This window comes from Theropithecus gelada, chromosome 10, assembly GCF_003255815.1.
Source record: "Theropithecus gelada isolate Dixy chromosome 10, Tgel_1.0, whole genome shotgun sequence".
Lineage (NCBI taxonomy): Eukaryota > Metazoa > Chordata > Mammalia > Primates > Cercopithecidae > Theropithecus > Theropithecus gelada.
In genome coordinates, this window is record NC_037678.1 from 68,960,555 (window position 1) to 68,986,923 (window position 26,369).

General features: G+C 47.7%; 1 protein-coding gene and 1 pseudogene across 3 annotated transcripts in view; one reads left to right on the plus strand and one right to left on the minus strand.

The window, feature by feature from the left end:
- The window catches only part of ZNF341 (zinc finger protein 341), a 60,577-nt gene that overhangs the window by 17,968 nt on the left and 16,240 nt on the right, over positions 1–26,369 (minus strand). For 2 of the 3 annotated variants that reach the window (XM_025398452.1, XM_025398454.1), the window contains 7 exons: positions 24,802–24,951; positions 21,316–21,567; positions 17,347–17,542; positions 15,891–15,981; positions 13,350–13,543; positions 8,718–8,908; positions 5,130–5,338 (listed from right to left, as the gene is read on the minus strand). In XM_025398452.1, coding sequence (XP_025254237.1) covers positions 5,130–5,338; positions 8,718–8,908; positions 13,350–13,543; positions 15,891–15,981; positions 17,347–17,542; positions 21,316–21,567; positions 24,802–24,951 — 1,283 coding nt within the window. The remainder of the gene's footprint in view (positions 1–5,129; positions 5,339–8,717; positions 8,909–13,349; positions 13,544–15,890; positions 15,982–17,346; positions 17,543–21,315; positions 21,568–24,801; positions 24,952–26,369) is intronic. The other variant, XM_025398453.1, reaches the window with a different exon arrangement.
- LOC112633136 lies at positions 22,155–22,624 on the plus strand (annotated as a pseudogene).

Below are 26,369 nucleotides of genomic sequence, written 5' to 3' on the forward strand. Positions count from 1 at the left end.
AAAAAAAAAAAAAAAAAAAAAAAAAAAAAAAAAAAAAAAGGCCAAGCGCAGTGGCTCACGCCTGTAATCCTAGCACTTTGGGACACCAAGACGGGTGGATCACAAGGTCAGGAGATTGAGACCATCCTGGCTAACACGGTGAAACCCTGTCTCTACTAAAAATACAAAAAATTAGCTGGGCGTGGTGGCAGGCACTTGTAGTCCTGGCTATTAGAAAGGCTGAGGGAGGACAATCGCTTGAACCTGGGAGGTGGAGGTTGCAGTGAGCCAAGATCGCGCCACTGTACTCCAGCCTGGGCAATAGACGGAGACTCCGTCTCAAAACAAACAAACAAACAAACAAACCAAAACAAAACAAAAAAGCCTTTGAACTCTGACCTGCAAAATCACTTCTAGGAACTTACAAAAGAGCAAAGATGTACTTCTGAAGTTGTTCCCTGTATCTTTATTATACTAATGACAAACTGAATATAACCTCACTAACCAACAATGGGAGATGACGTAAGTAAATCACAGAACATCCATGAACAACAGAATACTAAGTAACTGTTTAAAGAATGTGGCAGGTCTATTGCTGCTGAAATGCAAAGACGGTCCATATTACTGGTGTTTTTGTTTTTTCCCTGACACAGGGTCTCACTAGTGCGGTGGCATGATCATGGCTCACTGCAGCCTTGAACTCCTGGGCTCAAACAATCCAGTTCAGCCTCCCAAGTAACTGGGACTACAGGCACATGCCACCATGCCTGGCTAATTTTTGTATTTTTTATACAGGCAAGGTTTCACCATGTTGCTCAGGCTGGTTTTGAACTCCTGGCCTCAAGTGATCTGCCTGCCTTGGCCTCCCACAGTGCTAGGATTACAGGCATAAGCCACCATGCCCAGCTATAATTACTGTTTTAAATGAAAAAGTTTTCAGTGATAAAACTACATGTACAGTGATCCCATTAAATCAGTCTGCTTGTTGGACATTGCGCTACAGGAAGACAGTGTGATGAATTTTCACCAAATTCAGTGACTGTATTTGGGATCACCTGACTCAAATATAGTCTGTGATATTTATATCCGTATCCGTATCTGTAAACATATTTATTATACACATATACCAAAGGATATCTACCAAGAGGTTAATGGTGCAGTGGCAATCCCTGGGTGACAGTTTTGTTTTTTTGTTTTTGCATGGGTTTTTACAAAATTCTTTTCTCTGCATTGAACATTTGCATTGAACATTGACTTTTGCAATTAGGGGGAAAAATCAATAAATCTTATTTTTCTTTTTTTTCTTTTTCGAGACGGAATCTCTCTCTCTGTCGCCCAGGCTGGAGTGCAGTGGCACGATCTTGGCTCACTGCAACCTCCACCTCCCAGGTTCAAGCGATTCTCCTGCCTCAGCCTATGGAGTAGCTGGGACTACAGGAGCATGTCACCACATCCGGCTAATTTTTGTTTTTTTTCGTTTTTTTTGTTTTTAGTAGAGACAGGGTTTCACCATGTTGGCCAGGCTGGTCTCGAACTCCTGACCTCAAGTGATCCGCCCTCCTTGGCCTCCCAAAATGCTGGGATTACAAGAGTGAGCCACCACACCCGGCCAAATCTTATTTTTTAAAAGAAAATATTAAACATATAGTAAACATATAGTGACATGACTAAAATTCATTTGAGAGATTTGGGGAAAGTAGACATAGGCAGGCCAAGGCAATGTGGCTGACAGGGAACAGAAACCAGAATGACAGGGCTTGGACCTCTAAAAATATGATGAAGCCACCACAGCCACTCAAATGTCACTATGAGATAGAATCAACTCTCATGGTGTATAAGCCACTGTTATTTTAGGTCTCTACTGCATGCAGCCAAACCTCTACTTAAATAACACGAATAATAATAATTGCAGCAATAACATTTATTGAGTACCTACTATGTTCCAGGTACCATGTCTAAGAGCCTCAGCCTTGTCTTACTTCATCCTTATAAATAACCCAATAGGGCAGGCACTACTGTGATCCCCATTTCACTGAGGAGAAAACCGAGGCTCAGAGTGGCTGAATACCTTGCCCAAGGTCATCCACTGGATTTGCAGTCAAGACAGGATTTAAGCACAGGCCAATGGCTCCAGAACCCTTACCATTACCCATGACACCATTCCACCTTCAGGCCATTCAGATGGGGGCCTGGCTCATTGGGCCTTACTTTTGGGACAGGACAACAGCTCCAATGTCTACAAAGGGCCACTGGCACTATGACCCTACAAGGGGACTGCACAGGGTCATCAGCACTGCAAACTCCAAGACCAGGGCTGTGAGGCTTCCAAGATCTCACACTAGGGTTCGAATCTAAACTCTGCTGATGTTGTTACTCTGGTGGGCAGGCCACTTCTCTTTGAACCTCAATGTCTTCATCTTCAAAATGGGGAGAATACCACCTTCCTCCCAGGACTGCAGGGATTCATGTCACTAAGGGCAAAGCTTGGCACAAAGCAGGTGCTTCCTTCCCTTTACTTGGCATCTCACTCCAGTCACACAGCCACAGGAACTCACAGATAACCCACAAATCGGAAGGGCAAGAGCCAAAGAAAATTCCTCGAGTGCAAATGGGAGTAAGTCATCACTGCCAGAAATCTCTGCCCTTGGCTGACCAAAGCTTTGCCCGGCTTCCCTGCCTCTCTTGCCCCATTTCCCAGAGTCTTGGAGGCAAGTTACCCTACACTGCATTTCTTGAGTTCTAGCTCCTCTGCCAACTTCTCAAAGCTCTTGTGATTTCTACGCGGCCCTTCATGCCTTGGCCCCACTTTTTCCCACAGGCCCCATCTAAACATCTCCCTCCCACTTCCACTCTACATAACAGTCATTCTATTTTTTTTTTTTTTTTTTTTTTTTTTGAGACGGAGTCTCGCTCTGTCGCCCAGGCTGGAGTGCAGCGGCCGGATCTCAGCTCACTGCAAGCTCCGCCTCCTGGGTTTACGCCATTCTCCTGCCTCAGCCTCCCGAGTAGCTGGGACTACAGGCACCCGCCACCACACCTGGCTAATTTTTTGTATTTTTTAGTAGAGACAGGGTTTCACCGTGTTAGCCAGGATGGTCTCGATCTCCTGACCTCCTGATCCACCCGCCTCGGCCTCCCAAAGTGCTGGGATTACAGGCGTGAGCCACCGTGCTGGCCTAACAGTCATTCTATTAATAAACCACTTGCTATTGTATTTTAAACTTGTGGTTCCTCCTGCTAAGAACACACTCCACCACATCCATTGTCTACCTGGCAAACTCCTATTCATCCTTCAAAACCCAGTTCAGATGTCACTGCTCCTGGGACAGCTTCTCTAGCCTGCCTCCCCCTGTGGTACCTCTATACCTTATAAACATATATGATAGCATTTTATCAAGTGACAGGGTGCTTTTGTTTACACACCTGTCACCCTGAGCAGCCCACGCATTTTAAGCTCAAGGTATTTACTTATCTCTGAACCCAGAAGCTTCACCCAGGAGTTACAGGGGCCTCATTAACAGAATCACCAAATCTCTGCAGGTACAAGTTTGTACAGAGAAGCAAAAACCATTGTAACAGGAAAATATTTGGTAATGAACTGGAAGGAGGCCCCAGACAAACACCACTCCTGGCCTTTTGCTACTATCTACCCCCATGAGCTTTGTGAGGCAGCTGCTCCCAGATGATGCAGGCAAATGTACAGCAAAATGACTGCAGATGGGGGGATTTCATGACATCATCAAAGTGATGTTGCACATCTGCAAATAACACCATCAACAAAGGAAGATCCGGCAAACAGACCAGAAAACAACTGAGGCAGAGAAACTCAACAAGGATGATCAGAGGTAAGTAGCTCCAAAGACTACAGGTGCGTGCCACCACACCTGGCTAATTTTTCTATTTTTGTTGAGACAAGGTCTTGCTATGTTGCCCAGGCTGGTTTCAAACTCCTGGGCTCAAGCCATCCTCCCACCTCAGCCTCCCCGAGTGCTAGGATTACAGGCGTGAGCCACTGTACCCGGCTTTAACGTGAAGATCTAAGGATAAAAAGCACGTTGCAAAACTGAGGGAGCTTTTCATCATTTCTGCCAAAGGAACCCTCTTCACAACCACAATGGAAGACTGAAGTGATATAAATGATTATCAGAATAAATTACCCCAAATAAAATCCATACTTGATCCATTACTTGTTCATTCTAAGAATCAGCATATAGGCTGGGCACAGTGGCTCACGTCTGTAAACCTAGCATTTTGGGAGGCTAAGGTGGGAGGATCACTTGAATCCAGGAATTTAAGACCAGCCTGAGCAACATGGCGAAACCCCGTCTCTACAAAAAATACAAAAATTAGCTGTGTGGTGGTGCATGCCTGTTAGTCCCAGCTACTCAGGTGGCTGAGGTGGGAGGATCACCTGAGCCTGGGGAGGCTGCAGAGAGCTGTGATGGTGCCACTGGACTCCAACCTGGACAAAAGAGCAAAATCCTGTCTCAAAGAAAAAAATCAAATAAAAATAGGAATCAGCATATAGCTTCAACTTTAACCTAGATCTTACAGATTATAAAACAAATGAATATTATTTTTATGATTTTTGCTTTTAAACATGTTACTGTTCATTTTTAAATGTATTTTATTTTGTAGAGATGGGGTCTCATTATGTTGCCAGGCTGGTCTCGAACTCCTGGCCTCCTCCTGCCTTGGCCTCCCAAAGTACTGGGGTTACAGATGTGGGCCACCACACCCTGCTCATTCTTTTTTCACTGTGAGAACTGGTGTACCACTTCGATTGTAAGCTATATTTTGTAGATTATGAGACAAAATAATACTGTCATAATTGTTTAGTTTGGAATAAAATGCTCAAACCTTTTTCCACTATGAACAAGGAAATATAGGTTCCTCTTTTTAAGGATTTTTTTTTGGGAAAAATGTCTGCCAAGACATAAGAATGATATAAGGAGAGCCAGCATCCTTTCTTCCACCAGTGCCAAAGCCCAGAACCCACTCTGCCAGGCTGGACCCCAGCCAGGAGCCTCGGTTTCTCCTTTCAAGTATCTCACTGGTCCTGAGCAGTCAGAACTACCAAGACCACAGGCCCTGGGCTCCCTGCCCACCCACCCGTCCACCCAGGGAGACGGAAGCGGGAGGGCACATACTTGTAGACGGCGCTGTCCTTCTTGGGGCTGTGCTGTGGCAGGAGGCTATGGGAGTACTGGTGCACGCCCAGGTCGTACAGCGAGGGGAAGTCCTTGCCACAGAGGTGGCAGCGGTAGCTCAGCTCCTCCTGGTGGCTCTTGATGTGCTCCAGAAATGTGTCGAGCTTTGGGAACGTCTGGGCACAGCTTTTGACCACACACTTGTACACCTTGAGGGAAGATGCTGGGCAGGTGACAGGAGGCAGGAGAGCTTCCTCCACCGCAGCCCCTGGCCTGTGGCATTGGCCCTGGACTGCTGGTAGATGACCTGACCACTGATCCCTCCGCTCCCCTGCTGCTACTGGATCCCAGGGTTTTTATTCATTCATTCATTCATTCATTCATTCATTCATTCATTTTTGAGACACAGTCTCACCCTGTCACCCAGGCTGGAGTGCAGTGGTGCAATCTTGGCTCACTGCAACCTCCACTTCCCAGGTTCAAGCAATTCTCCTGCCTCAGCCTCCCCAGTAGCTGGGATTACAGGCACGCACCACCATGCCCAGCTAATTTTTGTATTTGTAGTAGAGACGGGGTTTCACCATGTTGGCCAGGCTGGTCTCGAACTCCTGACCTCAAGTGATCCACCCGCCTTGGCCTCCCAAAGTGGTGGGATTACAGGTGTGAGCCACTGGGCCCAGCCCCTGGTTTTACTTTGATTAGAGGGTTCCCTCCTCTCAGCCAGTCATGATGTCCCTACTACCCTTCCCTCAGGTTCTGTGTGGCATGGGTATATTTAGAAAAGTTATTCAAGACCTGGATATACAGTGAAAAGATGATAGTGTACCCTTTCAATGTCATACTGGAATAGCGGCTCTCAAACTGATGCGGGCCTCAGAATTACAGGTTGCTGAAGGCTGCACTCCCGCCGCCCCCGCCATTCCCCCCACCCCCCCACCACCCCCGCCACCCTGAGAAATCTGACTCAGCGGGACTGAATACGTGCATCACTAACGAGGAATCCTCAGGGGATGCTGGCGCTGCCACCCGGGAAGCTTACTTTGAGAACTGCTGTCTAAGGAGCCCATCTATAGCCTGCCTACAGTCATCTCACTCTACGGGATGTGGCTACTTCTGACTACTTCCCATTGATTAGGACTCTACAGTTAAATGTTAATTTGTTAATTTGTAAAAAACTGATCCAATGTCATTGATTTGTGTCAGGTAAAGAAGATAACCCCAAAGGTCACAGGTTTTGTTGTCTTGCAGGACATTAACCAGATTTGTATGTAATTTGGCAATCTGACTTCAGTATCTCTTTTTTTCATTGACAGTTATTAGGCATAGCTATCCGTGTCTCACGGCCTCTGTTGAACAGGCTTTGGCTTCCTTCGGGTTCCCTCGCTAATGAGTTAAGTAAAATTCTGACTCACTTTTGGGTCTCATTTGTATGAGAAGTATGTTTTTAACAACTTGAAAATTTTTTTTTTTTTTTGAGACGGAGTCTTGCTCTGTCACCCAGGCTGGAGTGCAGTGGCCGGATCTCTGCTCACTGCAAGCTCCGCCTCCCGGGTTTACGCCATTCTCCTGGCTCAGCCTCCCGAGTAGCTGGGACTACAGGCGCTCGCCACCTCGCCCGGCTAGTTTTTTGTACTTTTTAGTAGAGACGGGGTTTCACCGTGTTAGCCAGGATGGTCTCGAACTCCTGACCTCGTGATCCGCCCGTCTCGGCCTCCCAAAGTGCTAGGATTACAGGCTTGAGCCACCGCGCCCGGCCTAACTTGAAAATTATACTTTGATAAACAGCACATAAGTCCTGGTTGCCTACACAATATCATGCACTCCTTCTACTTAACAAAGTGAACCCTGATTTGCTCAGAATAGCAACATACCTAGTTAAAACACTCGATCCAGGCCGGGCGCGGTGGCTCATGCCTGTAATCCTAACACATTGGGAGGCCAAGGTAGGCAGATCAATTGAGCCCAGGAGTTCGAGACCAGCCTGGCCAACATGGTGAAACCCCATCTCTACTGAAAGCACAAAAATTAGCCAGGTGTAGTGGTGCATGCATGTAATCCCAGCTATTCGAGAGGCTGAGGCAGGAGAATCCCTTGAACCCGGGAGGCGGCGACCGCAGTGAGCTGAGATCAAGCCACTGTACTCCAGCCTGGGTGACAGAGTGAGACCCTGTCTAAAAAAAACAAAAACACGGGCTGGGCGCGGTGGCTCATACCTGTAATCACAACACACTATGAAGCCGAGGCAGGTGGATCACTTGAGGTAAGGAGTTCGGGACCAGCCTGGCCAACGTGGTAAAACCCCATCTCTACTAAAAATACAAAAATTAGCTGGGTGTGGTGGGGAGGCACCTGTAATCCCAGCTACTTGGCAAGCTGAGGCAGGAGAATCGCTTGAATGCAGGAGGTGGAGGTTGCAGTGAGCCGAGATCGTGCCATTGCACTACAGCCTGGGTGACCAGAGTGAGACTCCGTCTCAGAAAAAAGAAAAAAAAAAAAAACAAAACACTTGATTCTGGTTCCCTTGCATCTAGTGTCAGCCATGTGACTCCTTCCTAACCAATGATATACAATCAGTAGTCTTTGAGGACAGCATCACTTCCAGAACACAAAGGCAAAAGCTTCCCAGGAGAAATCCCCTCTGCTTTCTGTGTTTGTCTTGACTGGAATACACATGTGATGGATGGAGACATAGCAGCCATCCTGCAACCTTGGGGATGAAGTCCATAAGCTAAGAATGGCAGATCAGACAGCTAGAAGCCTGAGTCTACGGTGATATAGAGTCTGCTCTATATAAGCCCAACACTGCCTACTTAGGGACTTCTTCTTTGAATTTATTTGATGTGAGAGAAATAAAACCCTATGAAGCCAGTTTTCTATCATTTGTAGCATAATAATGCATTCTTAAATGATAGAGCACATGTACTGGGTTTGACCAAAAAGAGATCTACAAAGTGCTTCTAGGAAAAGCTTTCTTGCTGCTATAAAAGATACAGAAGAGATAACCCCTTTTGGTTCATAGATAACAGTGGGTCTGGATTGGTGCCCAGAAAGAGTGACCACCGGCCAGATGCAGCAGCTCATGCCTATAATCCTAGCACTTTGGGAGGCCAAGCAGGCAGATCACTTGAGGTCAGGAGTTCAAGACCAGCCTGGCCAACACGGAGGTGGAGGTTGCAGTGAGCTGAGATCACACCACCGCACTACAGCCTGGGCGGAAGAGTAAAACCATCTCAAAAAAAAAAAAGTGATCACCATCCCAGGACAGGAGGACAAGGTGAGCCATCAGGAGAGGTCAAGGCCATACCCTGAGATGGCAGAGACCAGAGCTGGAAAGACACAGGGTCTTTATGCTGGGTGGAGTCAGCTGTCTCAGTTCTGGAGATGAGTCAAAGTTTTCTGTGATTTGCCCCAAGGGTAACCTTACTTAACTCCATCAATCCCCTGCTCGGAATCTAACTGGGGGGAATAGAGCCGTGGAAGGTCTGACTCACTGGTTCCTACCCCTTCCTAGGCAGCATTCAAGACCCTAGCACCAGTGAAAGGTGGGGACTGGTGTCCTATGGGCCCCTGCTGCCACCACCCACCTACCTGCTCGTTCTTATGCTGGGTCATGTGAGACTTGAGCTGGAAGTAGGTGCTGAATTTGCTGGGGCAGAATTGGCACAGGTAGGAGCTGTCGATGAGGACCACCTGCTTGGGCTCCGGCTTGTCCCCCTCTTCCTCACCGGCTATGGGCAAGGCCTGGGGCTGTGGTGCACCCGGCAGGGGCTGGCCCAACCCTATGGAGAAAGCCAGGGAAGTCAGGACAAGGAGCCAGCCCATTCAGGAAGGACGCACAGAACCCCTACCCTGTGCTCCTCTGTGTTCACCCAGCACCTGCTACCCGCTTTGGGTCGGACTCTGTGCTTAAGGTGCTGCACTCACACTCAGCCGGTGTGCACTGATACGGCCAACCCCAGGCTCAAATACAGAAATGCTTCCTTTCTGAGTGCGAAACAGCTGCTGCCTCAGGCCTCCCGTCTCTGGCCTTCCCCTCAGACATTGCAGACCTCTCCACGGTTGTTAAAAATTCTGAACACCATCCTAGTTGCACTCATAATGCCTCCCCAGTCCCTTCTAATTGTAATCATCTGTCCGGGTGCGATGGCTCACACGTGTAATCCCAGCACTTTGGGAGGTCAAGGCGGATAGATCACTTGAGGTCAGAAGTTCGAGATCAGCCTGCCCAACATGGTGAAAGCCCGTCTCTATGAACAATACAAAAATTAGCCAGGCGTGGTGGAGGGTGCCTGTAATCCCAGCTACATGGGAGGCTGAGGCAGGAGAATTGCTCGAACCTGGGAGGCAGAGGTTGCAGTGAGCAGAGATTGTGCCACTGCACTCCAGCCTGGGTGACAGAGTGTGATTCTGTCTCAAATAATAATAATAATAATTGTAATCATCAGCCGGGTGCAGTGGCTCACGCCTGTAATCCCAACACTTTGGGAGGCCAAGGCGGGTGGATCACCTGAGTTCAGGAGTTTGAGACCAACCTGGCCAACATGGTGAAATCCCATCTCTACTAAAAATACAAAAAAAGTAGCTGGGCGTGGTGGCACACACCTGTAATCCCAGCTACTTGTGAGGCTGAGGCAGGAGAATTGCTTGAACTCGGGAGGCAGAGGTTGTAGTGAACCAAGATTGCGCCATTGCACTCCAGCCTCAGCGATAAGAATAGACTCCATTTCAAACAAACAAACAAAAAAAATTGTAATCATCTGTTTCATCATCCTTCCCTCACTACACTGTTCCTCATTTCCCTTGATATCAGGGACCTCTGGCCTCATCCCTGCAGGTCCAGTGGCCGGGCACATAGTAGGCCTCTATAAATGTTTGCTAAATAGTTAAACCTTTGATGCTAGGCACTAAAGGAGCTTCAAAAGAAATGGAAGAAATGATTTATTCTGTAGGGCCGTGTGGTGGCTCATTCCTATAATCCCAGCACTTTAGGAGGCCAAGGAAGGAGGATCCCTTGAACCCAGGAGTTCAAGACCAGCCTAGGCAACATAATGAGACCCAATCTCTACAAAAAATAAACAAAATTAGCTGGGCATGGTTGCATGTGCCGGTGGTCCCACCTACCCAGGAAGCTCAGGTGGGAGGATCACTTGAGCCCAGGAGGTTGAGGTTGCAGGGAGCCACCACCGTGCCACTGGTCTCCAGCCTGGGTGACAGAGCAAGATCTTGTCTCGAAAGAAAATTTTTTTAAAGAAAAAAAAAAAAGGAGTTCACAAGAACTCAGAGGGCACACAGTAGGGCTAGTTCCAACAGGAAGCCTGAAAGAAGGTCAGATAAAAGTGGCTACACATTGTTTTCCCAGCAAAACACTCCCTTCATTACCTAGCACGTGGCTGGCATTGCTCACCCTTGGGGCTACATGGGAATGGCTTAGACTCTGGCCTTACACTGTCCAATAAAGTGGTCCTGAGCCACACGTGGCTACTGAGAACTTGAAATGTGGCGCCAGGCATGATGGTTCACACTTATAATTCCGGCACTTTGGGAGGCTGAGGTGAGAGGATCACTTGAGCCCAGGAGTTTGAGACCAGGCTGGGCAACAAAGCAAGACCCTGTCTCTACAAAAAAAAATTTTTTTTAACAATTAGCCAGGCACAGTGGTGCACCCCTGTCCCAGCTACTTAGGAGGCTGAGGAGAGAGGATCACTTGAGTTCAGGAGTTCGAGGCTACAATGAGTTATGATTGCACCACTGCACTCCAGTCTGGGGTGACAGAATGAGACCCTAACTGGAAAAAAAAAAACAAAACAGAAAGAAATGTATCCAGTCCATATCCAAATGTGCTATACATGTATTTACCTGCTGGATTTCAAAAATTTAGTAAAAAAAAGAATATAAAGTATATTTAATCTTTATATTATATGTTAAAATAATAATGTTAATATATTAGGTTAAATACCAGGAGATGGAGGTTGCATTGAGCTGAGATCATGCCACTGCACTCCAGCCTGGGCAACAGAGCAAGAATCCATCTCAAAAAAATGTATACACACACAAACACATATATATATTTAAATATATAAAAATATATATGGTTATATATATAATATATATGGTTAAATATATATGGTTAAATAAGATATATAATTAAAATTAATTTGATCTTCTAAAAAATTGTTTTTAATGTAGCTACTAGAAAATTTTATTTCATTTATTTAAGATTATTTTTGCCACTAAAGACAGAACTTATAAATTTTTTTTAAAATAGAGATGGGGTTTTACCATATTGCCCAGGCTGATCTTGAACTCCTGAGCTCAAGAGATCCTCTCACTTCAACCTCTCAAACTGCTGGAATTACAGGCGTGAGCCACCATGCCCAGCTGAACATTTTAAATTATGTATGTTGTTCATATTCTATTTCTGTTGGGCAGCAATGCTCTAAACCTAGTCAAGTTCTCAGTCTTCATGCAAGAAAGAAACTCAACCAATATCAGGGGTAGGAACATTAGCTCAGGGACAAATGATGAGAATCTCACATGTATAAAGAGCTTTGGAGACCAACTAACCATGGAGGTCAAACAGCTTTCAACTTCTGATCAACTACACTGACTGCCTGGAGCAACACATAGAAAACAAATTCCGAGCAGGGATGGTGAGGGAAGGCAAGGGTTGAAAAACTACCTGTTGGCCAGGCATGGTGGCTCATGTCTGTAATCCCAGCACTTTGGGAGGCCAAGGTGGGAGGATCACTTGAGGTCAGGAGTTCGAGACCAGCCTGGCCAACATGGTGAAGCCCTGTCTCTACTAAAAATACAAAATTAGCCAGGTGTAGTAACGGATGCCTGTAATCCCAGCTACTCGTGAGGCTAAGGCAGGAGGATCACTTGAGCCTGGCAGGCAGAGGTTGCAGTGAGCTGAGATAGCACCACTACACTCCAGCCTAGGTGGCAGAGACGCTGTCTCAAAAAAAGAAAAAAGAAAAACTACCTGTTGGTACAATGTCTAGTATTTGGGTGATGGGTACACTAGAAGCCCAGCCACCACCATTATACATCTAATACCCATGTAACAAACAAGCACATGTACCCCCTAAATCTAAAATTTTAAAAATAAACATAACTAAACATAGAAAAGGTAATGCCCATTTTACAAGGGCAACAATGCCACTAGATGACAGACATTTCCAGCCCCATTATTATAATCTTATGGGACCACTGTCACATATGCCATCTGTTACTCATGGAAACATCCTTACATAGCATGTGACTGTATTACTATGGTGGTTGTCAAATCGTTATTTTCTAATTTAATCATTATTTCTACTTTTATCAATTCACATTTTACTATAAGAAAGGGCTTTCTTTAAATGTGGCACATACATACCATGGAATACTATGCAGCCATAAAAAAAAAATGAGTTCATGTCTTTTGCAGGGACATGGATGAAGCTGGAAACCATCATTCTCAGCAAGTTAACACCGGAACAGAAAACCAAACACCATATGTGCTCACTCACAGGTGGGAGTTGAACAATGAGAACATATGGACACAGGGAGGGGAACATCACACACTGGGGCCTGTCGGGGGGTGGGGGACAAGGTGAGGGAGAGCATTAGGACAAATACCTAACGCATGCAGGGCCTAAAACCCAGATGACGGGTTGATAGGTGCAGCAAACCACCATGGCACACGTATACCTATGTAACCAACCTGCACGTTCTGCACATGTATCCCAGAACTTAAAGCACAAGTTAAAAAAAAAGGCCTTTCTTTTATCCCCTATTTATTTATTCATTCATTTTAACAGTATGGGCTCATAAATTTTTATTTTATAGTAGTCTCCCCTTATTTGCAGTTTTGCTTTCCATGATTTCAATTACCCTAAGTCAACCATGGTCTGAAAATATTAAATGGAAAATTCCAGAAATAAACAATTCATAAGTTAAAAAAAAAAAAAAGATTCTGAGGTGAGATCCAGGCTCAACAAAAAATGGGTAGGTGATTGAATAGTGATATCTGCCATGGGTACAGTATTAGAGTAATGCCACACATGTTGTATGTTTGTCATCCATCCTTTCATCTTATGCCACATTTTATAGATAAAGGTAGATTGAAGCCTAGAGAGGTCATGGGGTTGCCCAAGGTCACACAGCTTGCAAAAAAAATCTGTGAAGCAGCAGAAGAGAGGTGTGGGGAGCATGGCGTTCCCTACTTCCACCCACCTGTGTTTTCCTCGTCCTCCTGCCTGCTGGGGTTCAGGGCCATGACCTGTACGGTCACAGAGTTTCGAGACACGGTGCCACCACTGTGTCCCGGAGGCCACACCTTGTGGGTCTGCATGTGTTTCTTAACATTAGACTTCTGGGCAAAGGCACGGCCACACGCAATGCACTGGAAGGGCTTCTCACCGGTGTGGCTGTGGAAGACAAGCTTGTCAGTGCCCTTCTGCAGGAACGGGGATGAGGCCTCAGCCCAGGAGCTCACAGCCACCAGGAAGGCCCAGAAAGAATATCCAGATGCCGCTGGCCACCATTCTGACACCACAGGGACAAGCCCCCTCACTGAGGCAGGCAGACCAGAGATGGAAAGACCCTGGGTTCTGGGTCACATTACTGAGCTGCTCATCAACAAACCCTGGAGCCGCCCTCCTCTGGCCATCTCATACTGTGAGAGAACATTTCCTAATTGTTCAGGCCCATTTAAATGAGGACTCCTGGCCTGGCACAGTAGTTCACACCTGTAATCCCAGCACTTTGGGAGGCTGAGGCAGGTGGATCACTTGAGGTCAGGAGTTTGAGACCAGCCTGGGCAACATGATGAAACCCTGTTTCTACAAAAAATACAAAAATTAGCTAGGCGTGGTGGTGCGAGCCTGTGGTCTCAGCTACTCAGAAGGCTGAGGTAGGAGGATAGCTTGAGCCTGGGAGGTTGAGGCTGCAAAGAGCCGAGATTGCACCACTGCATTCCAGCCTGGGCAACAAAGCAAGGCCCTGTCTCAAAAAAGAGAAAAAAAATTAAATTCATTAAAATAAAACAAAACACAAAATTCAGTTTCTCAGTCTCACTATCCACATTCCAAGTGCTCAACAGCCATGTATTGTCAGTAGCTACCATATTGGACAGTGCCAATTTGAGCATTTCTTCTTTTTTTTATTTTTTGAGACAGAGTCTCACTCTGTCACCCAGGCTGGAGTGCACTGGCGCAATCTCGGCTCACTGCAACCTCCGCCTCCTTGGTTCAAGGGATTCTCCTGTCTCAGCCTCTGGAGTAGCTGGGTCTACAAGCACCTGCCACCATGCCCAACTAATTTTTGTATTTTTAGTAGAGACAGGGTTTCACCATGTTGACCAGGCTGGTCTCAAACCCCTGACCTCAAGTGATCCACACACCTCAAGATTCCCAAAGTGCTGGGACTACAGGTGAGCCACCGTGCCTGGCCCAATTTGAGCATTTCTATAGCTACAGAGAGTTCTATTGGACAGTGACAGCACTCGTGTAGACCAGTTCTCAACTGAGGCCCAGTTTTGCCCTCCAGGGGACATCTGCCATTTTTGATTGTCACAGCTGTAGCTGCAGTACTACTAGCATCTAATAGTTAGAGGCCAGGGATGCTCATAAACATTCCAAGATGTGCAGGTCAGCTCCCTACAGGAAAGAATGATGTGATCCAAGACCCAAAATGTCAGTACTGCCAAGACTGAAAAACCCTTGTCTAGATAGAAGCTGTTGCCGGCCATGGCTGGAATCTGAGGTTTGTTCTCTCTCTGTTTCTCTCTCTCTCCCTCTCTCTCTCTCCCCTTCTGTTATAAGAGATGAGCATGTATACCAAAGGTGTTAAAGACCAAATTATACCAAATTGAGGTTTTCTCTATGACTCCCTAAGGACTGAAATTGCAAAGGGAATAACTTTCCCACTACATCTTTCAGAACTTTTCAACCCCATATTCATGAATCACCAAAAATCATCTCATCGGCCGGGCGTGGTGGCTCACTCCTGTAGTTCCAGCACTTTGAGAGGCCGAGGCAGGCAGATCACCTGAGGTTGGGAGTTCGAGACCAGGCTGACCAACATGGAGAAACCCCCATCTCTACTAAAAATACAAAATTAGCCGGGTGTGGTGGCGCATGCCTGTAATCCCAGCTACTTGGGAGGCTAAGGTAGGGGTATCACATGAACCCAGGAGTCGGAGGTTGCAGTGAGCCGAGATCACACCATTGCACTCCGGCCTGGGCAACAAGAGCAACACTCAGTCTCAAAAAGAAAAAAAAAAAATCATCTCACGTACCAGTGCATCTCACTGTGTAAGAAACGCTGAACAAGCCCACCCTCCCCTTCCACAGATGGAAAAACCAAGGCCCAGAAGGGATCCCCGCATGGTTAGTCTGGAGTGAGCACAGAGTCCACAGAGTCCTATTTGCAAAGTACAGTAGCCCTGGCAGGCCAGTCTGTTCTGCAGAGGGGAGACCTGAGACAGCCCTAACACATCTGTGAAGCCCCTTTGGGTTCAGTGCTTTTCTTCCCCTACACGGCCCATCCCTGACCTTCCCAGTCTCTATGGGCAGGTCCCATAGCTTTCACAGGTCCCTCCCACAGCTCCTGAGATAGAAGAGGAAAACCACTCAACCTGGACTACAGCCTGAACATGCAAGTGCAGCCTGGGTCACCCTACAGGCTAGGGGCTGAGAAGGGAGTCTCGCTTCCAGCGCAGATGGTCCCAGCCACACCTGCCCAGGAGCCACCTGCCTCACCGCGCATGTGTACCTTCGGATGTGCTGCTGCAGGTCAAAGTTTTTGGTGAATGACTTGTCACAGTATGAGCACTTGAGTTTCTGAGCCTTTGGCTTCCCTGCTGCTGAAAGACAAGTGGAAGGAGGGGACAATGAGGCTGGGGGTGCAGCTCAGGGCGCCAAGAGTAGCCTCTGGCTACTGTACCTGAGCCAGACAATGCATATCCCAGGGAAGTCTACGCCCATGCACAGGCCAGGGAGGAGACATGGGAGAGCTTCACAGGGCATGGGGAGAAAAGCCTAGGATATGCTCTAGCTGGGAAAGCAAGACAAAACCTTCAAAGGCTCCCCTCTGCCCTACAATCAAATCCACCCTCTTTGCCATGGCCCACAGCACTCTGCATCCCCTCACTCCTGACAACCTCATCATTCTGTCCATCCAGCTGCAGTGAACTCCCAGCTAATCTTGCTAACCTTAAAAGACCTCAAGCATGTTCCTGCCTCCGGGCCTTTGCACCTGCTGTTCCCCCTTGCCTGGAATGCTTGTCCCACAGATACCCACAAGGCTGCTTCCTTCTCCTCCCCACATGAATAGTTAGAAGCATTTTCCAGCCTCTCCCTAGTTGTTCTCAATCGTAAGACCCATTAACCTCCTTCCTGGAGCAACCCAGAAATATTTACTTATTTATTCCCTGTCTCTTCCATTAAACTGAAAGCAGAAGGAATCACAGACCAAGAGACTAGATTCCAGTGCCTGACACAGGGCCTGGCACAAAGATGCTCAATACATCATTGCGGAAGGAAGGAAAGGAAGGAGTAGTTGACTGGAAAGCTGCTGAAAAATTCTCAATTTCTATCCTCTCCATCTGTTGCCTGCTCTGACACCACCTCCCACCCCATACTTACCATCTGCATTAGGATGGCAGATACTACTGCTTGCCTAATAGCCACTCTCTCCTTCACTCCTCACAAATCCCATAATAGGAGTATCAATGTCCCCAGCCAAAAGAGACATTTCCCAGCTTCTCTTGCAGCTAGGTATGGCCACGTGACTAAGTTTTCAGAAATGAGATATAAGCAAAAATATCAAACAGAACTTCTAGAAGCTGGGAGAAGCCCCTTTTATCCTTCCCTTTCCCTTCTTCTTCCTGCCTGGAATATTAAAGTGATGACCGGAGCTCCAGCAGCTATCTTAGACAATGAGGCACCAGGATAACTGATACCATGTTTGGAGGTGGTGGAAACAGAAAGACAGAAGAAATGAGGGTGCCTGGTGCCCATGCAGTCACATGATCCCCAGATTGTCTGGCTTCTGGCCTTGACTTATACAGGAGAGAAACAAAATTCTATCATTTTGAAGTCATTGCTGTTTTGAATTTTCTATTACATGCAACCAAAGTTGAACTACCATAAAAGGGAAGACCAGAACCAAGCAGCTTGTGGATTGGCCAATGCTGAGGAAAGATGCCCATGGCAGGCTGGGGGCCCACCTTCCAGGAGTCCCCTGGCACCTTTAGCCCGTCGGGTCTTCAGCGTTGGTGGAGAGTCAAAGGTGGCCACCGTGCCCCCAGTGGCACTGGTCATGGGGGCAGCGGGGTTTGGTCCTTTGGGTTTGAATCCCTGTTTGCCAGGGCTGTACACTGCGGGGTTCGGGTATACTGGAGCCTCCACACACTGGTTTGGCACCTAGAAGGACAACACAGTCAAGGAAAAAGCCCTGCCAGGGGAGGGGAAGAGCTCCCAGCCAGGCACACTCTCCCTGCCTCTCTGGCTGACCTCAACCACTCTCCCCTACATCACCATCACAGCCCCTCCACCTGGCCCGGTCACCCAAGTCACTCCCAAGCCCCCTTAGAACTTCATGAAGCCAGGAGGCCAGAACAGCTATGGAGCCAGGCTGCCTGGGTTCAAATCTTGACTCTTCCACTTAGCACCTAGGTGACCTTAGGCATCTTTTTAATTTCTCTGTCTCAGTTTCCACATCTGTAAAATGGGACTCATCATAGTACCCCTCTCACGCGGTTACTGTGAAGATTAAATGAAGCAACACATAAAGGGCTTAGAACACTGACTGGCACAGAGTGAGCATGCAATACACATTAGCTGTTATTATTGCCATGCCTATTCTTATCAGTGGTACTTTCCTAGCATAAGAGAACTAGGTGGCTGGGCACAGTGGCTAACACCTGTAATCCCAGCACTTTGGGAGACCAAGGTGGGCAGATCACCTGAGGTCAGGAGTTTGAGACCAGCCTGGCCCACATGGTGAGACCCCGTCTCTACCAAAAATACAAAAATTAGCCAGGTATGGTGTTGTGTGCCTGTAATCCCAGCTACTCAGGAGGCTAAGGCAGGAGAATCGCTTGAGCCTGGGAGGCGGAGGTTGCGGTGGGCCAAGATCGCGCCACTGCACTCCAGCCTGGGCGATGGAGTGAGACTCTGTCTCAAAAAAAAAAAAAAGAGAACCAGGAAGTCAGAGGGGTCTGTGCTCCCCCAGCTGCTCCAATTCCTGACTGACACTACCCAATGCCACAGTAGCAGGCTTCCCTTCACTGAGAACTGAAACCACAAGAAATTACCAAATGAATTCTGAGGCATTCAGATTTAGTTAACACTAAGCTTACATCCCCATACTGGGACATTGTAAAGAATTCATTTATTCAGCATTTTTTTTTTTTTTTTTTTTGCTTGCTCTGTTGCCCAGGCTGGAATACAATGATGTGATCTTGGCTCACTGCAGCCTTGACCTCCAGGCTCAAGCAACCCTCCCGCCTCACCCCACTAAATAGCTGGGATAACAGGCACACACCACCACACCCAGCTAATTTTTGTGTATTTTGTAGAGACGAGATTTCACCATGTTGCCCAAGCTGGTCTCAAACGCCTGAGCTTAAGTGATCCACCCACCTCGGGCTCCCAAAGTGCAGGGATTACAGGCGTGAGCCACTGTGCCTGGCCTATTCATCATTCATTGGTCTTCCTGAGGTGTCCTATCCAAGATTTCTGGTCAGGCACGATGACTCATGCCTGCAATTCCAGCACTTGGGGAGGCCAAGGAAGGAGGATCGCTTGAGCACAAGAGCTTGAGACTAGCCTGGGCAACATAGGGAGAGCTGATCTCCACAAAACATTTAAAAAATTAGATGGGCATGGTGGCGCATGCCTGTAGTCCCAGTTACTCAGGAGGCTGAGATGGGAGAATCACCTGAGCCTGGGAGATCGAGACTGTGGTAAGCCGTGATGGCGCCACTGCACTCCAGCCTGGGTGACAGAGCAAGACTCTGCCTCAAAAAAAAAAAAAAAAAAAAGAATTCAACTCAGCAAAATACCCAAAGTTGAAAAAATATTTCAGACAAATACAAATAAATAGAAAGCTACAGTTGGAATAATAAAATCAGACAAAGCTGAAAAAAAGGTAAAAAAATAATAATAACAATTATAAAATCTGGCCAGGTGTGGTGGCTCATGCCTGTAATCCCAGCACTCTGGGAGGCTGAGGTGAGAGGATCACCTGAGGCCAGGAGATGGAAACCAACCTGGGCTAAAGTGAGACCCCCATCTCTAATTAAAAAAAAAAAAAGACCTTCTGCAGAAATACCTTGCCTGGTTTCTATTTTCCTGACCAAACCCTGACCAATACAGCACTCAAATATTTGTTGGGCCAGGTGCGGTGGCTCACACCTGTAATCCCAACACTTTGGGAGGCCGAGGCAGGCAGATCACCTGAGGCCAGGAGTTCGAGACCAGCCTGGTCATCATGGCGAAACCCATTTCTACTAAAAATACAAAAAAATTTAGCTGGGTGTGGTAGCTCACGCCTGTAATACCAGCTACTTGGGAGGCTGAGGTACGAGAATCACTTGAATCTGAGAGGTGGAGGCTTCAGTGAGCCAAGATCGCACCACTGCACTCCAGCCTGGGCGACAGAGTGAGACTGTCTCAAATAAATAAATAAATACTTGTCACGTGAATAAATTCAGCCATCACTCAAGGCATTACTGAGTAATTAATGTGACTGCCACTGGCATAGGCTCTTACTATCCTCAACAGCTCTTCAGGGAGAGTTCCCATTTTAGAGGAGTGCAAACTGAGGTCAGACAGTCCAGTGTAAGGTATCTACTCTAGGAGTGCTCTGCTAGGTGCTAAGGATGCAAAGTCTAGTAAGACTCAGGCCCTGCCCTCAAATATCATGCTCATCTATATGGAAAATCAATAGCAGCAGCTCCCGCTGTGCTGGTCCTCTCTGGGCTGGTCCCCTCTGACTACCACAAGCCACCAGCATTATCTCAGCATCCCGCTAACTTAACTTTTTCTCAACGCAATAAATTCCCTAGAGAAGCTTGCTCTATTCTCCTAGGAGAGGGCAAATCCCCTTGCAGCCCCTCAGAACATCACATGAATGCCTTGTGGTGGGATCTTCCCACTGGTCTGGGCTCTCTTTATACAGAGACTACCTGACAGGGGATGTCCGTGGCTGGATTCTATGGTGAGTCTGAGTTAGTGTGATTTCTAGTGCAGTGAGTTGTTTCTGTCATAACCATACCCTCCAGCACTGGTGTCTTGGAAGGTTCTGTGAACTCAGTGCATTTCGAGTAGACGGCCTGTAGCTTAGAGCTCATCGGCAGGGAATTACTATGGTACATTGATTGTATTACGGACCCAGTTCTTCACCCCTCCCCATACCCATGCCTTTGCAGTGTGACTTTGCAGCTCTTCCCATCAAGAGGTGGCATCTATTTCCCTACCTGCACTATCTAAGCTGGCCTTGTGATCTGGTTTGGCCAGTAGAAGTGATTCTGTGTTACTTACAAGCCTAAACCTCAAAAGGCCTTGGGCATTTCTGCCTGCATTTTTGTACTTCCACCATGGCCATGAGAACCTAGTGGAGGATGAGTCACGCAGAACAGAGCTGAGTCACACCACTTGTCCCAGCCCAGGCCATCTTAGAGCAGCTGACAGCCAGCCAACCTTCAGACATGAGTGAGCCCAGCCAAGACCCACAGTTGTCTAGCTGACCACTGCAAACACATGAACAATAAACACTTTTGCTATATGCCACTGATGCCTGATGGATATTTCTTACCCAGCAATAGCTAACTGATACACCTAGCTTATTAAAAACTGTAAGAGACACTTAGGCAGATAATTTTTTTGAATCTTTTTTCATTTTTTGCCCAAAAAGGTAGGCATTCTCTGACTGTTCTGAGCGTTACCTACAGACAGCTTATATTTCTGCTACAACCTGCACTCCATTCCACCTTCTCATGGCTTGCATCTTACATCTGTGGGTGTGATGCTTTGATTAAAGTCCTTCTCCCCCGTGATGTGGCCAGGACTGGATCTGGTTTTCATGGTATCCCCAGCACAGTGCCTGGCACACAGCTGGTGCTCAGGATGGGTCCAGGTTGGCCATGATGTCCATGACCAGTGTCCTCTTCCACCCTGCCCTCTCTGCTCACCTCCAGGGGTGGGTAGGGCTGCATCCCCAGCGCCTGGATCTCCACCGTTCCACTCCCAGCCAGGGGCGCAGCAGCACTGTACACCTCCACCACACCGTTCCCACCAGGGTTGGGACGCCCGGGGGGGCCCAGGCTCTGGGGTGGAGGTGGCGGGGGCTGAGGTGGTGGCGGTGGGGGCAGTGGTGGAGGAGGTGGAGGAGGGGGTGGAGGCTGAGTGAGGTAGCTGGGCACCGAATGCATGTTCAGGCTGCTCTGAAATCAGAAAAGAAAAAGTGTTACAGCCTCTTGATACTAGTTGTCTTATTTATTGGGGAGGAAGGACATTTGCTTTAGCCAGCCAGGCGGAAAGAACAGCTACTCACCAGGCAGCTCAGGGGAGGGGCTAAGAGAGGATGGGGAAACAAAGTCATGGGAGAATTCGAAGGAAGCCTCAGCTTGGTGCTGCTATCCCTTTTCCCTATGAAAGTTGGCAAAAACGACCTCACTGATACACAAGAGTTAATATAGCAGCCTAATGTTGCTATCTTAAGAAGGGCTTCCCGCCGGGCACGGTGGCTCAAGCCTGTAATCCCAGCACTTTGGGAGGCCGAGACGGGCGGATCACGAGGTCAGGAGATCGGGACCATCCTGGCTAACACGGTGAAACCCCGTCTCTACTAAAAATACAAAAAACTAGCCGGGCGAGGTGGCGGGCGCCTGTAGTCCCAGCTACTCGGGAGGCTGAGGCAGGAGAATGGCGTAAACCCGGGAGGCGGAGCTTGCAGTGAGCTGAGATCTGGCCACTGCACTCCAGCCCGGGCCACAGAGCAAGACTCCGTCTCAAAAAAAAAAAAAAAAAGAAAAAGAAAAAGAAGGGCTTCCCTTTCCAACTTGGACCTGGCAGAACGGCTCCCACAGAGAAGGGTGGCGAGAAGAAAAAAGGCCATTCTGCCATCAACGAGGTGGTGACCCAAGAATATACCAAAAACATTGACAAGCGCATCCATGGAGTGGGCTTCAAGACGCGTGCCCCTCAGGCACTCAAAGAGATTCGGAAATTTGCCATAAAGGAGATGGGAACTCCAGATGTGCGCATTGATACCAGGCTCAACAAAGCAGTCTGAGCCAAAGGAATAAGGAATGTCCGATACCGGATCCGTGCGCAGTTGTCCAGAAAACGTAATGAGAATGAAGATTCACCAAATAAGCTCTATACTTTGGTTACCTATGTACCTGTTACCACTTTCAAAAATCTACAGACAGTCAAAGTGGAAGAGAACTAATCGCTGATCGTCAAATACCTCAAATAAAGTGATAAAATTGCAAAAAATAAAAATAAAAAAGGGCTTGCTTGCAGCACTAGCTCGTGACTGGGACCTGAGAACCAGGCTTGTGGGACACCTCCTTTGTTGACAAGGCTTGTTTTGCCACCTGGGGCACTGTTCTATGGTACCAGCTTACGTAGAGTGTTTAGACAAAATATGTGATTCATGGTGAACACTTCCATCTCTTCTGGGAGTCCGGAATTTTGGTCATGGTGGCTGGTCACCTACATGACCAATCCCTAACAGAAACCCTGGCCTTGGGCCTGGCGCAGTGGCTAACGCCTGTAATTTCAGCACTTTGGGAGGCCGAGGCAGGTGGAGTCCAGGAATTCGAGACCAGCCTGGGCAACATGGCGAAACCCCATCTCTACTAAAAACACAAAAACATTAGCCAGGCAGAGTGGTGCACACCTGTAGTCCCAGCTACTTGGGAGGCTGTGGGAGAATCACCTGAGCCCAGGGAGGTGGAGGTTGCAGTGAGCTGAAATCGCACCACTGCACTCCAGCCAGGGCAGTTGAAATGAGACCCTGTCTCAGAAAAAAGAAAAAAAAAAAACCCTGGCTTTGGAGTCTTAAGTGTGTTTCCCTGTGTAGCAACCCGGCACACATGTTTCTAGACTTCACTGCTGCAGGAAGAAGTGTGCTCTGTGCAACCTCTCCCCTCCTCCCAAGACAGAGAACTCTGGATTCCTCCAGATTCCAAAGTGTCTTTCTCCCTTGCTGATCTTGCTGTGTGTTCCTTTGCTGTAATAAACCACAGCCATGAATACAACCACCTCTGAGTCCCGTGAGTCTTTCGAGAGAATCATGAATGTGTGGGTAGTCGTGAAACGCAGCCAGTAACTTCTAGAAATTTATGCTACAAAAAAAAACCAAGCAGGTGGGCAAAGACTTCTGTACATGGATGGTGACTCCAGCCATTTTTATAACAGCAAAAAACAACAATGACCTATATGTCTATACATAGAAACTTGGCTAAACAGAAGATGGCCTATCCATATGGTGGAATCCTTTGCAGTTGTTAAAATGATGGTACTGCTGGGTGCAGTGGCTCATACCTGTAATCCCAGCACTTTGGGAGGCAGAGGGAGGAGGATCGCTTGAGCCCAGGAGTTCAAGACCAGCCTGGCAACATAGTGAGACTCTGTCTCTAAAAAAAAAATTTTTTTTAGGCCAGGCACGGTGCGGTGGCTCACGCCTGTAATCCCAGCACTTTGGGAGGCCAAGGCAGGCAGATCACTTGAGGTCATGAGTTTGAGACCAGCCTGACCAACACAGTGAAACCCCATCTCTACTAAAAATACAAAAATCAGCTGGGTGTGGTGGCACATACCTGTAATCCCAGCTACTCAGGAGGCTGAGGTAGGAGAATCACTTGAACCTGGGAGGCAGAAGTTGCAGGGAGCCAAGATCACACCACTGCACTCCAGTCTGGGCAACAGAGCAAGACTCTGTCTCAAAAAAAAAAAGAAAAAAAAAAAGAACAAAAACAAAACTCAGGCTGGGGCAGTGGCTCACGTCTGTAATCCCAGCACTTCAGGAGACCAAGGTGGGAGGATCACTTGAGGTCAGGAGTTTGAGACCAGCCTGGCCAACATAGTGAAACCCTGACTCTACTAAAAATACAAAAATTGGCTGGGCACAGTGGCTCAGCTCATGCTTGTAATCCCAGCATTTTGGGAGGCCGAGGTAGGGAGGTCCCCTGAGGTCGGGAGTCTGTGACCAGCTGGACAACATGGAGAAAACCTGTCTCTACTAAAAATACAAAAAAAAAATAGCTGGCTATGGTGGCACATGCCTGTAATCCCAGCTATCGGGAGGCTGAGGCAGAAGAATCACTTGAACCCAGGAGGCAGAGGTTGCAGTGAGCCAAGATCGCACCACTGCACTCCAGCCTGGGAAACACAGTAAGATTCCATCTCAAAAAAACAAAAAAACAAAAAAAACCCACAAAAGTCAAAATAGCTGCACTGTATTGACAAAGCCCCACATGTTCTGGGTCCCCACCTAGATGTAGCAGCTTCCCACCTATAGCAGAGCTGAACAAGGGGAAGCTGATAGCCTCCCTCAGCATCAGGGAGAGCTGGGGCCAGGCCCCCTTTATTCTACAAGATTCTGAATCTGCAGGAGTTAATGTACAGGTCTGGAATCAAGACCCTGTGAGAAGCCCACACCTTCTTACCTGCACAGGTGGGGGGCCCTGGGGCATGGGCTGGTCCAGGGATGTGAAGGCTGACATGGCAGACATGAGCACATCATCGCTCACCAAGATGTTCCCCTGCACCAGGGTCTGGATCAGTGGGGACGGGGGCACTGTGATGTATGTGGAGATCTGGACAGTGGGAGAGACAGAATGAGTGAGACAGAAACAGAGAGAGAGAGACAGAGAGAGAGACAGAGTGTGTGTGTGCACGTGTGTGTGTGTGTGCATGTGTGGACATGTCTGAGGCTCTGTAAGTAAGCCGAGGGTATGGCACAAAAGATCCCGGTTCTGGAATCCCACAGACCTGGATTCCATTTCTACCTCTGCTGCTCCCTGCTGTGTGACCCTGGGCAAGTCACTTTACCTCTCTGTACCTCCATTTAATCATCTACCGAATGAGGAGGATAAGGCTGGGCATGGTGGCTCACAACTGTAATCCCAGCATTTTGGGAGGCTGAGGCAGTTGAATCATTTGAACCCATTTTGGGAGGCTGAGGCAGGTGAATCACCTGAACCCAGGAGTTCAAGACCAGCCTGGGCAACATGGTGAAACCCTGTCTCTACAAGAAAAATACAAAAATTAGCCAGTGTGGTTTTGTGCACAGCTGGTGTGGTTTTAGAGACTCTGTCTCTAAAAATAAACAAAAACAGAAAGAAAAAACAAATGAGGAGAATAACTCACATCTCTCTGCAAAGTACATACCCTATGACTCAGTAATAATACTTCCTTGTATCAGCCGGGCACGGTGGCTCACGCCTGTAATCCTAGCACTTAGGGAGGCCGAGGTGGGCAGATCATGAAGTCAAGAGATCAAGACCATCCTGGCCAACATGGTGAAACCCCATCTCTACTAAAAATACAAAAAGTAGCCAGGCATGGTGGTGCACGCCTGTAGTCCCAGCTACTCAGGAGGCTAGACTTCACTGCCTGAACCTGGGAGGTGGAGGTTGCAGTAAGCTGAGATCGCGTCACTGCACTCCAGCCTGGCGACAGAGTGAGACTCCAACTCAAGAGAAAAAAAAAAATACTTCCTTGTATCTATCCTAAAGAAACACTGAACACATGTCCACAGAAGTCCACAAGTATCTTAGGTCAAGAAGAATATCCGGTCTGGTGCGGTGGCTCATGCCTGTAATTCCAGCACTTTGGGAGGCCAAGGCAGGCAGATCACTTGAGGTCAGGAGTTCGAGACCAGCCTGGCCAACATAGTGAAACCCCATCTCCACTAAAAATACAAAAATTAGCTGGGCGTGTTGGCAGGTGTCTGTAGTCCCAGCTACACGGGAGGCTGAGGCAGGAGAATCACTTGAACCTCAGAGATGGAGGTTGCAGTGAGCCAAGACCAGCCTGAGCTACAGAGTAAGACTTTATCTCAAAAAAAAAAGATAACAGAGGGTGAGGGGAATATTTTCTACTAGCAAAACTCATAGTCAAGCAGTAAGAAAAATGACTATGTTTTATGCCAGAAGATGCCTGTTTCAGTCTCTATGTCCTATAGGTCTGGGGTGAAGGCTTTCATTGTGATGACAGAAATGATACCTGTAAA